This window comes from Nestor notabilis, unplaced genomic scaffold (genome assembly GCF_000696875.1).
Source record: "Nestor notabilis isolate BGI_N333 unplaced genomic scaffold, ASM69687v1 scaffold31628, whole genome shotgun sequence".
In the NCBI taxonomy this organism is placed as follows: Eukaryota; Metazoa; Chordata; class Aves; order Psittaciformes; family Psittacidae; genus Nestor; species Nestor notabilis.
The window spans coordinates 1-14512 of NW_009940167.1; the positions used below are offsets into that span (position 1 = coordinate 1).

Sequence of the window (14512 nt, forward strand, 5' to 3'; positions counted from 1 at the left end):
AATAGTTTAATTAATTTATAATAAGAAGTAAATTATCTGGATTCCCAGTCCTGGAAGGAGTAAGGATCTACTAAAAACATCAACCTGTACCATAGCAGGTGTGTAATGATCTGTATGTGATTCTGTATAAATTGAATACTCATAAGCATGCTTTAGAGGATGTGCTGGCTTCTACTGCATCTTAAAGTTCCATCAAGAAGGCCTTTAAAGGCTTATGCTTTTAAGACTATTTACTTTCAGGCATAGATGACACCTCCACCCCCCCACTCCCCCCTCCCCGAAGGAGATCTGAGAGATGCAAGTAGACATCCTTATGTCTCCTTCATTAGGGAGGTACTTGAGAGATTGTCTCTGATACCCAGTTATTGTCTGCTAGAGACAGCTATTTAAAGGCTGTGCTAATGACTTGAGAAATACTTCTTGTAACTACTTGACCATTTGTGCTGGTATTGGATAAGAATCTTTATGGGGTCAGCACTGAATCTATTCATTTATAGTTTCTAAAGGGGTGGAGCAAGTCTTAGTGAAGTGCCCCATTGCTTGAGTAAGCAGTTCTGTAGTAGAATACACATATTAGAAATTCAGTACCTGAAAAAGCTGTCTCTGTTTAGCTGAATGAATAGGAAAGCAAGTAGATGGGCCTTATCTCTCATAAGAGTAGATAAGGCATCTCAGATTCTGCCTCTGAGGGGTAGTCTTTCGGAAACAGTGGTGAAGGACTTCATAAAGTAGTAGGAGCCTGCTGGAGACATTAAAACCCTTCACTGCCTCATTGTGCTTCTCCTTCCAGGTTAGGCATGGCTGTGATTCAACCTGTTGGGGGTCAGGACCAAGTGGCTGCTTACAAACACTTCTTCATAGAGCTATTGATGAAAACAGTGAACAGATAGCATGCTTCCTTATTCGCAGGTCAGCCCCCTTCTAAAATACAAACCTTCTAACGTGCATGTACATATTTTCCTGGAATAAATTAATTGAATGCTATTTTGAGCCAGTAACAGGTATGTGCTTCATTAGACTTTTGGTGGGTGGATGGCACTTGGAAGTATGGCTAATCCTAGATGCACTCTGTTATCTGTATTACCATCATGTTCTTGATAAGAGTCAAACTAAAACCAGGAACTTGTGCTTTTGTAGAATGTGTCATCATTTGCTGGATAAGATCTTGTAAACTTTTTTCTGACCCTTATTTGGAACAGTTTAAATCTGGATTGAATGTAATAAGTTGACTGTATCATGTTTGTTTTAGTGGTTGTGATGTGAATAGTCCCCGAAAGCCAGGCCCTAATGGAGAAGGAGAAGAGGAAGCTCATGATGGACAGACACCCCTACACTTGGCAGCCTGCTGGGGATTGGAAGAGGTGATCCAGTGCCTTTTGGAGTTTGGTGCCAATGTCAATGCTCAGGTAGGTAGAGAAATTTTGCAGAGTTTCTTTTGAATTTAATTCTTCACCTCTAATACAGCAAAACCAAACTTTCCTCTCAGCTGTGTATTTTCGTGTCCCTTTTTACCAGATCTAGTGTTTATCTGCTCATGTGACGGGTTAATTCAAGAAGCTATACTGAAGAAAGAGAATGATACAGAAAACTTCTTGCAGTATGAGCTTTCTGATGTAGTGATTGGAATGAACTCCTCTGTCCCAAGTGTGAATTAAAGGCAGCAGCAGGACTGTATTCTGATGCCATTAATCATTAGAGCAGCTACAATGTACAACCTCAGAGTACTCTACTTTGTTAGTATGTTTGGGAAGTGTCTGCTGTTACTGAGTGAACTGAGGTGATATACAATGAGCTGCACTTCATCTTTGATTACACAGTAATCCTTAAGCAGAAGCTTGACAAATAGCAACAGAGGAAATGAATGCAGAACACTTGTAGGTTCTGATGCTATTGAAAATGACATCAAAATGAATGACAGAACACATAGTCACAAAGCAGCCATGGCTGTAAACTGCTGCTTGAGACAGACAAGTGACTCAACACCTTATTTGAATTTGCTAGCTCAAGTGTGAATGCTTATCTCTGCCCCCAAAATGTCTGCCTACATGGGAAATGTTACTCTGAGCTACTCAGATGGCTGTATAGCACAGGATTGAGGTCAACCAGTTTGAGAAATGGATATCAATTTGCCTTGCTTACACTGTGGGTTTGAGCTCCCACTGCAACTGTTTGGTGTCCCAGCCCAAAGTAGAACTAGTAAGTTCCCTGATTCTGAAGAGTTGAGGAAAGGATTTTGGGATTACTGAATCTTCATGTAACAAACTTCCTGGTTTCCTTCTAGGATGCAGAAGGAAGAACTCCAATCCATGTTGCCATTAGCAACCAGCACAATGTTATCATTCAGCTTATGATTTCACATCCAGATATTAAGCTAAATGTCCGTGACAGGCAAGGAATGACCCCCTTTGCTTGTGCTATGACATATAAAAACAACAAAGCAGCTGAAGCAATTTTGAAGAGGGAGCCAGGAGCTGCTGAACAGGTAAGCTGGGAGCATTCAAAGCATGCTGGTGGACTTACTGCACTATTTTGTGGTAACAAGATTTCCATAAGCAAATGCTGCATTATCCTTTAGTGGCGTGCGTCACATGGAATGACATTTGCCAGATGCTAGTTTTCTGTAGCAGGATTTATTGGGGAACTGTAGGTGTGTTTGTGCTATTTGTGAGCAGGAACATCAAAGAATAGTGCCTCATCAAACCTATCTCCTCAGTACTAAATTGAGGAACAGGCATATATGTATTTAAGGAGAAAGTTCTAACCCTACTCTTGTGCTGGACTAGTACAAAAATGATCTACTACGTAGGTCTCCTAAAGCTATCCAAAATGGAAACCCTGACCTAAAATAACCGAATAATAACGTCATGCTGAGCTATAAAACATCCAACTGTATCTTCAGGTTTCTGGTGTGACACCTCAGGCAGCTGTTCAGGAGTTTCTTCCTACCATGTGTAAGTTTAATTACTAGTAAAGTATTTGAGTGCTTATTGAGCTCTTGTAGTAAATCTAAAACATGGTTACAAATACAGCCAGTTCCAAATATGCTTTAACATCAGCTTCAAGGCAGAAATGAACAACAACATGCACTTGGTGTTAAGCTAAAAAAGGAATACACTGCATCAGTGTGGCAGGGTTGCATGTTGCTTCTTTCTCCAGCGTTCTCTGCCAGATTGACTCAAGTTTGCTTCATTTAACTGTATTGCTGCTCAATAGTTAACTCCAGCAGCTGTTAACCTTCCGTCTGTCATAATACTCTCCAGTGTGTGGTCAGGAAATGACAGGGTTATAAAGTAGGAATAAAGTAGTCTGAAGCAGATTAAAGTGGGCAGTTTTAGCTGATAATTTAATAGGCACATCTACAGATAAGTCTCTAATATCAAGGAGTGGAAGGAACAAGACTACAGCTCACCTCAAGACAAGGGAGCAAGTATCTTAGTGAAAATATGTCCTATTACATAACAATTTGCTGTTCTACAGTAGAATGGATTTCATTTCGTGTGCCCGTTTTGCCACAGGTTGATAACAAAGGTCGGAATTTCCTACATGTCGCTGTTCAGAACTCAGACATAGAGAGTGTGCTGTTCCTTATAAGTGTACAGGCTAATGTAAACTCTCGGGTCCAGGACGCCTCCAAACTAACACCTCTCCACCTGGCTGTGCAAGCTGGCTCAGAGATCATTGTGCGTAATCTGGTATGTATCAGAGTCGCTTTTCCTCAACTTAAAAACGCACATCCCGCCGTAATGCGTGTTCCCTGTAAGCTGGAGAAGTCAGCTGAAGGTGACACCGCTCTTTCTGAAAGACAACTGACTTGCATAAAGTTCCCTCGGCGTGTGCTGTTAGCTGAGCTGCATCAGTAGCCTTCATATGAGCGTGTCTGACTTGCAGCAGTCACTAGGTAGCTTGGCTCACTTCAAAGGAGGAACCCTTACCTTGTGCTTTCTGCAGATTTGAACATGAGCTCAATCTGCAGCAGCTCAGTAATGATAGCATTTATGTATGCTGGAGGCCTAGAAGTATCTCTGTACAGTGGAGTCTTGTGTGCTTCGTTCACAGAAATAAACTGTTGGCTAATAGCCCAGAAACCATCTTTGAACATATTCCTTCTTGCATCTTGACAGCTGCTTGCAGGTGCCCAGGTGAATGAACTGACTAAGCACCGGCAGACTGCTCTTCACTTAGCAGCCCAGCAGGATTTGCCCACAATTTGTTCAGTCCTTCTGGAGAATGGAGTAGACTTTGCAGCTGTAGATGAAAATGGAAATAATGGTAAACTCCTAAAGTTCTACAAGTAGTTGTAAACAGTTCAGTAGGTCTGTTCATGATGTCTCCTAGTGGTAGAGATTGCCCACTGAACGGGCTTGCTCATCAAAGGTGGAAAGGGATGAAAGTCCAAGAAATCAAAGCTGCTGGAAGGTGCTTTGGAGAGGGAAGGTGGGGGAAGTGGGAGTGCTTAGTTTCATTGGGCTGTGATTACTGCTGACATGAAGCACTTCAGATTCCTGAAGCTTCTCTTTTACTTTTCAGCTCTTCATCTGGCAGTGATGCATGGCCGACTAAATAATATCCGGGTCCTACTCACAGAGTGCAATGTAGATGCAGAAGCCTTTAATATCAGGTAATCAGTATAGTCTTAACCCACTAAAAGGACTACAGTCTAGTTTAAGATATGTGCTGGTATGACTAGATAAAACCCCCCAAGTATTTGGCTTGGATTACAGTGCTTCTACACTGAATTTACAGTGAAGTGTGCTGCAGAGTGTGCTGTGTATAAACTGTGAGGAAATGATGTATACCAAGAAAAGGAAGCTAGAGCAGGCAGTTGTGTATGATGCACTAAGCTAGTTAAGTGGAGCACTGTTTAAGTCTGAATCAAACTTGAAGACAAAGAGTAGATAAGTAATTGTAGTAGTAAACACAACTTCAGGATAACCAACTCTTTTTCCCCAGAGGCCAGTCACCAATGCATATTTTGGGACAATATGGGAAAGATAATGCAGCAGCCATTTGTGACCTCTTCTTGGAGTGCATGCCAGAATACCCTCTGGACAAGCCTGATGCTGAAGGAAACACAGGTGGGTGAGATTCAGTGGCTATTGAACTTGAAAGCCACTCAAGTTTTATTAATGGTATGTCACTTTTAAAGCTGGAAGAATTTGCAGTAGTATGTTAAATACAGTAAGATAACAAACATTACACAAACTTAGAAGAAGTAAAGATCTTACTCTGGATTGAGTGTAACACAAGACCTACTACTCTGTTAGCAGGGAAGTGTCTGGCTTTTATTTTTCAGTGCTCCTGTTGGCTTACATGAAGGGAAATGCTAACTTGTGTCGTGCAATAGTGAGAGCTGGGGCTCGTCTTGGGGTTAATAATAATCAAGGAATCAATATCTTCAACTACCAAGTTGCTACAAAACAGCTTCTCTTTAGATTGCTGGGTAAGTACTACTTGTTACAGTTGGAAAGTGCTTTCAGCTCGTGCTTCTTAGATATGTTAGAGGAGGAAGGAACTCAGAACACTTGTCTTGGATGACAGTAATTCCAGAGGGGCTGAACTTCTGAATAGTACAAATAGTAATTTTTCTCATGATCAACTGAAGAGTTGCACAATGCAGACATGTCAAATACTACTTTTTTCTGAAAGGATAGACATGGAAACTGCTGGCTGGTGTCATAGCTAATGTAGACCAAAACCTAGATACTGCTTTTGAACTTGGGCTCTATAGTTGTGGGTAATGCAGTGTTGATGAAAGCAACTATACATTGTCTACAACCAAGACTGCAGCTACTACAGGAGTAGTTAAATGAATTATACTGGATGCAACCCAAAACTGGAATAAGCCTCTTTAACACAGTGTACTTGAGGTGTCTGAGCCCCTTTACCTTTAGGTTTTTGCCTCTGACAGATATGCTGACAAAAGAACCTCCCTGGTGCGATGGCTCCAACTGCTATGAATGCACTGCCAAATTTGGAGTCACGACAAGAAAGCATCACTGGTAATGTGACACATCTTGCTGTGCTTACAGGGAAATGGATTCCTCTTCCAAATGTAGCTAGGCTGGTTCTTTCTGATGGTTTAGGAAACCTCCATGTTAATGTAGGTGTATCACCAGTAATCCAGCTGAAACATTCCACCCTGTCCTAGATCAGTTACTTGTAATCTGACTAAAACAGTATCTTATTTGTTGGAACTATGAAATCGAGAGAGGACCCCCTTAGTTCTAAACTCCTTCTCAGAGAGGAGTTCAGGTGTGTCAGGATCCAGACTTAGTCCAAGACTTGGTTAACAGTTTATGTCTAAAGGATTATACATGCACAATCAGTCCTTTATATCCCTCAGTGAGGATTTCCAAGTTTCAGCATGCTTATTCCCAGTTCACTTACTGATGCAATAAGGCTTCTCCGGAGGTTGAGAGGTGTCTCTGCTCAAGGGACAAACCTGGCACACAGCCTGCTGCTGTGCAGGGGAGCTCCACAGGCGCCGGGCTGTCCATGGAGTAAGGTGACTGACTTAGTTATACTTGCATACCAGCTGTATTTCAGCTGATGCATGCTCACCTAGCCCTCAGCTGTTGAGCAAGGTTTATAGCCCTTAGTTACTGTTACCTGTCTCCCCAGAGTCCATCTTAAGCTATTGCTTAAGCAGAAAAGGGGGGTTGGGGCACTATTACAGTACTGGGGCTGACTTAATCTGAGAGATGAGAGATCTGGGCACTTACTGCCAACTTAGGTTAGGGGTGCTTTGTGTAATGTGGGAGTGATTGAAGATGCTGACATGAGTTGCCTTTTCTTAAGAAGTCTGATCTTCTATAAGCTGTGCTGTGTTAGAGGGATGTTAAGCTCAGAGTTTTCTCTCTGGCCAGTGTTCCAGAGAAACTACACATGCATCAGTCAAAGTAGTACTAGGTGAGTGACTGGTACAGAAGCAGCATGTGGTTTTAGCATTAATATTTAATTATTAAATAAGAGATGCCAAAAGATACAAGAAAAATACAACATTTCAGTTGCTACAGTACCTTTCTAGTCATACTGTCATTGCTAAAGAATATGAAAACAGTAAAACCCTGGTGTTCACTATGAGTGAATTCACTTTTCTCCACCCCTCTGCCAACAGCCGACACTGTGGACGCCTGCTCTGCCATAAGTGCTCAACAAAGGAGATTCCTATCATAAAATTTGATCTGAACAAGCCAGTTCGAGTTTGCAACATCTGCTTTGATGTCCTCACTCTGGGAGGAGTCTCCTAGTATGCTGTGGAAGTAAAGGGATTCCCAGTCAGTGCTCCTGACAGCAGCTCTGCTTACAAGCCCTCTGGATAGGGAAGAGGAGGCCTATACATGTCTTCTGCACTAGACTGAACTAATTAAGGACCCTGATACGATATATTCTGGTATAAATGACTTTGTATGACTGTAAATGTATTGGGCTGTGATAGACTTCACTAGGAATTCGAGTGGAACGTTGAAATCAAGTGACAAAAGAATTTAGACCCTCTTCTAGTTGCAGTGGGGTATGGAAGCTCACATTGCTAGGCTGTTTGAATTGACATAGAACAGGTCTGTCCTTGACATGGTGCTTTGCACTGAGCAACTCTACTATAAAGTCCTGTGGCTTTTGGGCTGCTTAGTAGAGGTTGGCATTAAGTTTCAGGGTAACCAGGTATCTTTCTTTGCTTTGTCTTAAAGATAAATGTTCCCTTTCTCTAGAGAAGACTTCTTGTGAAGCTAGACTGAGCTGTTGCAACTGCTGTTCATTTCGAGAAACTTCAAAAATTGTGGCCTTACAACAGAAAGCTTTACAACATCTGATGCAAAGCAGTCAGAATTGCAGATCCACAGCTTGATACCTCCTCAGTAAACGTCTCATTAGCTTTAGCATGTTCAGGAGAAGTGCAGGATTGTTTTAGCCAGTGAATCCTCTTGCTGATACCTGCCAGAACTGTCCAAGTCTTTGTTGCACTTTCATATTTACGTTGCTAGTCCTTCCAATTCATGAAACTTGTATAAATGAGCATAAGTGTGCTGCAAGGCCTAACTAAGCATATGCTAAGTGGAGAAACACTATAAACCGGTTCAGTAGTGGTACTGTTAGTACAGCAATAAATGTTGAAGTGCATTATGAATCCCAGGAGGGAAAGTAGCACTTTCCTTTGGCTTGGAGACCCTGGCTAAGTGCTGCAGGAGCCTCAGCAACCGTACCAGTACAGAATGAGCTGCACCTCTAGACACTAACTTTGGGTCTGTTTTCAGCAGCGTTGCTGGTGACTGGTGGTGGATTTGAAGGCTTCCTATTAGCATTAAGCCTCTGGCCTTGGAAGAAGGATTCTGAAGTGGTGGTGCACTGCCAGGGATTTGGATTAAGCTGCAGTATTTTAATCTAGGCTCGCTGTGCTCTCTGAAACATGCTGAATCTGTAAAAATCCAACACCACAATGTCTAGGAAACAGGAAAGTACTTTGCTGATAGACAGGGTTGTGATCTGGTGGGCAAAGGCTTCAGTCAGGAAAAACGTGTGTGCTTAAACAAAACTACATGCCATGTTAAGGCTGTTTTTATCCCAGTTTAGACTCAACTCAGCATTCCTCATCTCTGCTCCATGAACTGTGCGTTTATTTGATGACTGTTATCTCCTCCAGTGTACAATATGGACAAGTTGGTGACACGCTGCCCTGTTTGGAATAGCGACTTGTCAGTCTTAAGGAGTAAGATGGGATGATAAACCAGACTGCTGCTTTCATGGAAGACCTGCTTGAGGTTTTTCTTCAAACTTGTACAAGCAAAGGATAGAGGAGGGTGTAATTGCTGACATTTGCACGATGAATTTCACATCAAGTCTCACTTGATCTGCACTTTGATCTTCCAATATGCATATATTATAACTGGAATCTCACTCTTGTAACACTAGAGAAGAATAACGGATGATAATAGAAATTTGCCTCACTGTTTTATGTCTGCTGCTGTCGTGCAACAGAAAGCCCTGGTTGACACAACTGGTCTCTGACACTTACTGATACAAGTGGTGCATCTCTGGAATAATACTCTAGGGGCACGAGGTGGAAAATAATGGTGTCTGAAGCACTGAACTGCAAGCTACCGTTTGGGGTTTTTCAGAGAAATAGATGATGGAAGACATTGTACGTCTAGTCTGTTGCTTTCTGATGTTTCAGAGTATCACTGGCTGCAAGTCTCTAGATGGAGAGAAAGTGCATTTGGTGAGAGTCTTGACTGTAGTGTATCCTGTGATCATGTGCTGACTTCCTCCTTGGTTGGGAGCTGCAGTGATGTGGAGTGCCAAGCGTGTGCTCACAGTACTGAAAGGTAGAGGTTGAGCCCAAGGACTTCATCTTCATTGGAAAACCACACAACATACAATGAGTGAACCATTTAAACATCACTTTTTCAGTGATTCTCTGGTGGAAGGGGCAGGGGAACAGGGAGCTCAGTTCTAACAGAATAAGCAACCTTTTTAATGATGAAAAATGTAGATGTTGTGAAAATTCAGCTTAGCTGAATGACAGGTTTAAGGCTGGCTACTGCCTGAAACTCTGGGAGAGATCTGGGAAACAACATGTAATGCTCCTTGCTTGGTGTTTGCAGCCAACACTACAAGCTTTCTTACTGAAACCTGAAAGGAAAGAGAGGGTTAGTCATAAACTAACACACAGCCTGAAGTGTTCATTGAGTTTCAAGCAACTAAATTCAGCAAATTTGATCATGTTAAAGTGCCTTTGAGATAGTTTCCTTCCAGCCAACTTTAAATAGCTTTCTGCCAGTTAAAGGGGAAAAGCTCACAACTCGAGCCAAACCCCAAGTTTGTTCTTTTCTAGTTCAGCTGAAGAGGCTGAGCCCAACACACAACTGGTGTGGGGCTCAGTTATGTGCTCTGCGTAGTATTGGTCTGAACTCTGACCCTTGATGGTTTGGGGGAGTCTTGCTGCCAATGCTCTGCTGCAGGGTACAAATGTGAACGGAGGCACTCAATGTAGTAGTGGTCAACACATTTCTAACTCTATAAAGAACTGCTCTTCTTTTTTGTAGCATAGTTCAGTTGTGACCAAACCCCCCTCCCTTCACCCCTGCTGGTTTTAAGCGGTATTAACTTGGGGCTCAAGTCTGCCAAGTGTTAAACAAGAGAGTGAATGGAAAACAAACTTGTGTCCCAGGAAGTTATGCTGTCAGACCAGGCTGTGGGCACTGCAGCAGGGCTGCGCAGGAAGTCTGTGGTGGTTCATACGGTAGCTTTTTGGTCTGAGCCTGGATTCCTTTGGATTGCAGTCATCCAGCACTCTTACACAGGCACAAAACCTGGTCTGGCTTCAAGTTTTGTGTATCTGAAAAAGGTGTAGTCACTGTTTCACGCCACTAAGAGAATATTGGTGTTGAAGGTACTAACACAGCAGAGCAGGCTGCTGGCTAAAAGCTGACAGATGCCTTAATGTCAGTCAGGATGACTCCTTGTCATTGGCTTGTACAACTTCTTGCATAGTGCTTCTAAATTAACCTCTAACAGTATGGGATGCTGAGGCTGGATTTTTTTGTAGATCAAATATTAACAGGCAAGTCCTCTTTCTCCTGTAACCAGCAGCGTTGGGTACCGCAGCAAACTTGTCTCAGAAAAATCAAAGCTTGTACAAGTGACAAATAACTCTGACCATTCTAATACCCTCTGTGAAATAGAAAACGGAGTCTTGGAACAATGGCATTTTTATCTGCAGTGTTTGTCTGGAGTCACTGTAAAAATGTATTTTTTCCAATATGCATTACTTTGTTGTGTAACGATTCTACTTGTAATAAAATGCGTAACTAGATCATGATTGTGAGGTAGAAACCTTGTTCACAAAGTCTCTCCTGTAGAGATAGCTGCCGCTCTGCGAGCTGTCCTTTACAAGGCACAAGGAAAACTAGGGCTGTGACACTCACCAGGGCATGACAACTTGTATTCTTTGTTCTGAGGTTATTCTGGGTACTCATTTTAATGTTGGGGAACTGCTACAGCTGTTCTGGTTTATACCACCTAGTCATCTCCAATGCCTTATACTAGACTTATCTGTAATCATTCCTATGAAACAATCCTGACTTCCTACAGGCCAGAGCTGGTTCATGGAGTAAATCACTTCTCAGCTCAGATCCACTTCAACAGATGAGTAACACACCGGTGGACAGCTTGGCCTCCTGGAAGAGATGGAACTGCTGCAGCTTTACTTCAGGATAAGGAGAGCTTCAGTGCAGTAGTGGAACCCGCCAAACCATCTTGGTGAGATTGTGATGCATTAGTCTTTTATTAATAAAACTTATGAAAGTATGGGTGAATGGTGAGCTTTATTAGAGCACTGCCTCTGTGCACCTGACCCCTGTGTAACTCTCACTATTCTTTCCCACCCTTTTCTACCCTGGGAGAATTGAGCTGAGCTTTTGGAACACGTCAGGTCACTGAGGGAGTCTCCATGTTTGCTTTAATAGATGATTTATTATCCCTACGGCAAGACAAACTCCCCCTGCGGCATTTCCAAGCACTACCAAGGACTAAGCCATGAATTGGTTTTCAACCAACTGAAGTTACAGCAGCACCATCCTGTCTTTCCTTCCTGCAGCAGCTTACTTGGTTTTGGTGTGGCTGTTAAGATCAGAACCAGCCCTGCAGCACTGTTTGCATAGTGCTCAGGCATTCCAGCTCTATGCTCCCAGCCACAGCTGTAGCCTCACCTACAACCATCACCTCATGTCCTGCAGTCGCTACCCTGCAGGGCTTACTCCAAAGCAATGCTTGTATCACTGAATTTACAGCTATGATAAAATCTGTACAGACTTGGAGGAGCTGGGCTGTGTGAGGATACACCCAGCCTCGGGTTGTAGTCCGAAGGGCATGTACCAGGTGGGAGGAGGTGCTGTGGAAGCAGGAGGCAGGTTACAGCAGGATGGTCATGCTGCCACATAGCTTTTGTATGGCTTATTGAGAAGTACCAGCTCCTCATCTGAGTAGTCTGAAAGTAGTGAATCACAGGAGCAGGATGGTGAGGTTAATATTAAAATGAGGATTCTCATAGGTGGCTCCCACTATCTTCTTTGCACAGTACCTAATGCGAACACTAAAGGAGGAAATGCAGCTATGACCTTTGCCTTCTGTACTCCAAGGTTTTGATAAAGCTTGTGTGTAACCAAGACGCACAAGCTCCCAGATCCTAACTACCTTAATTGTAGGAGGCATTCAGGCTTCTCCCTGCTACCTTTAAACTTTGCAGTAAATCAATTGACTGGGAAGGAGCATCAGCACTGCAATGCAGCAGGCAGAGTTCAAACAACTGGTGGACTATGTGTAAACTGGGGTCAGAGATGCTGCAGTTCTTGTGCTCACAACCTTGCTGCCTTAAAACACAACACGTTGCATGAAATCATCTGACTGCACAAGAAATCAGCGGCTAAGTATAATTCAGGCTTTGCATCTTAGAGTTTTTTGCCAGATGTAAAAACACCATCAGAATGAAGCACTAAGAAGGTATCCCATTGCTGATTTTTTAGCCACTAGTTCGACTGAAGTGTTTCCTCCTCCTCTCAACTCCATCTCCACACGTTAAAGAGTCACAAATAACAGGAGGTTGCTATTGTCCCTTCATGCAGATGGAGAGGAACGCAGCTGGAGCTGCCCACATGGAGCACGTTTCGCTGCAGGGCTCTAACGCCGGCCTCGAATCCAGGCCCGGGAGTCACTCGTTCAGGACGCACTGCTCGGCCAGCGGAGGGCAGCCGCTGTATTCCTGCAGGTGAGGGTTATCCAGGTCGCCTCTGTCGCGGTGCTCGGTGGAGTCCGGCTGCCCCCACGGGGGGCCAGTTGTCCTCACACACACGCAGCGGCTGCCCTTGGACCCTGGGTGGAACAGCTTCCGAGGGACTCCGGTCCAGTCTCTGCTCACTCCCCCACTGGAAATGGAAAAGTAAATCAGTTCCAACCCGTGAAAACCACAGAATCCCAGACTGGTTTGAGTGAAGGGACCTGAAAGCTCATCCAGTCCCAACCCCCTGCCACGGGCAGGGACACCTTCCACTAGAGCAGGTTGCTCCAAGCCCCTGTGTCCAAGCTGGCCTTGAACACTGCCAGGGATGGGGCAGCCACAGCTTCTCTGGGCACCCTGTGCCAGAGCCTCAGCACCCTCACAGGGAAGAGCTTCTGCCCAAGAGTTCATCTCAGTCTCCCCTCTGGCAGGTTAAAGCCATTCCCCTTGTCATGTACCTAAAGGCCCTTGTAAAATGCTTCCAGTGAACAGAGAATCAGTAGATAAAAGCCTGGGACAATCTGGGAGAGTTAGAACTCAAGACACGCTCACTGAGGCAGACTCTCAACAGCTCACAGCTTTCTGGTTCATTTTATCAGCTGTGCTTCAGAAACCACAACCTGAACCTGGTTTCATCAGTGCTGGTGATGACAGAGGATGGTGACACGCTCTCACCCTTCTGGGAGCAACCAACTGCTTCCTGTGCTTCTACTGCTGGAAAAGGAATCGCAGCCTTACGCAGCAAAGCGCGTCTAATAGCAAAGATGCCTTTTTTGGTGTAGCTAATTGCTCACACATAACCCCACACCGCCTTCTGTGTGAACACACAGATTCTGAGAACTAGGCCAGAAGGAAAAAACCCCAAGTCTCAAGTGTTTCCACAACTACTTCAGTCTCTTTCTTGGCCAAATCCTGCCTGATCCCCTAACTACTGCCCCTTTTAAGCCTGTAAACCTTTACACAAGTGACTGCCACACAACATGCAGCCCAGGGCTGCACCCAAGCTCATTCACACACAGAATCTCCCAGTGCTACTGGTCCACTGAAATGAAGCCTAAGCATTTTGCAGTGTGGCCTGTGGAATGATTTTGTCTTCAACCAGAATAGTCCCTCAACTGACACAGGTATACAACTGAACAGGCCAAGCAGCAAATGACTATTCAAAGCTCAGCCTCATTTCTATGTGGTTGTAAGTGAAAACTGTTGTGGCAGCAGCCTGTGAGACACACTGTGAAACTGTCTGAAAAGCAGGAGCTAATCCTTGCATTCCCTGCCTGATGCAGCAGATGGTCCTAGTCGGATTTCTGTCCTGTTTTCTGGAGAACGGGATGGTGTGCACATTGGCAAATTCTGAAACTTGATTCGGATTCCAGTGTGACAGAAGAGTTTTTGCCTCAGATATAAAATTCCTAAACATACTGATTGGGATGAAACATTATTTGCCTTTTACCCACAAAGTGAGACAAGCTCCCCTCCACGCTGGAGAAACCCAACCTACAGCTCTGTGCAACCCCAGGCTGGGTGGAGGCTGACAGCAGTTGTTGCACTGGCTGAGAAAACACAGGGACTCCAATTCACACAGCAGGAGTGGCACAGCACAGAACTGCACCACTGCTCCTTGGCAGCGGGCTCTGCCTTGTCAGAAAGCACAGCCTGGGGCTGTTGGTTGGCAGCCAGCTGAACAGAAACCAGTTTGTGCCCAGGTGGCCAAGAGCATCCTGGCCTGTATCAGCCCCAGTGTGG

The 14512-nt window shown here is 44.1% G+C and overlaps 2 protein-coding genes across 2 annotated transcripts; one reads left to right on the forward strand and one right to left on the reverse strand.

The window, feature by feature from the left end:
* Positions 1–790: 790 nt before the first annotated feature.
* LOC104410144 (ankyrin repeat and FYVE domain-containing protein 1) lies at positions 791–7289 on the forward strand (the record flags this gene model as incomplete). The annotated part of the gene is made up of 10 exons (XM_010020225.1): positions 791–909; positions 1250–1406; positions 2282–2482; positions 3516–3692; positions 4122–4269; positions 4528–4618; positions 4951–5075; positions 5294–5440; positions 5909–5999; positions 7118–7289. Coding segments are annotated over 10 exons (1389 nt in total), but the record flags the coding sequence as incomplete, so codon positions are not given.
* Positions 7290–12703: 5414 nt separating this feature from the next.
* LOC104410145 (neuferricin) lies at positions 12704–12917 on the reverse strand (the record flags this gene model as incomplete). Its single annotated transcript, XM_010020226.1, has 1 exon — positions 12704–12917. A coding segment is annotated over one exon (214 nt), but the record flags the coding sequence as incomplete, so codon positions are not given.
* Between the last annotated feature and the right edge of the window lie 1595 nt (positions 12918–14512).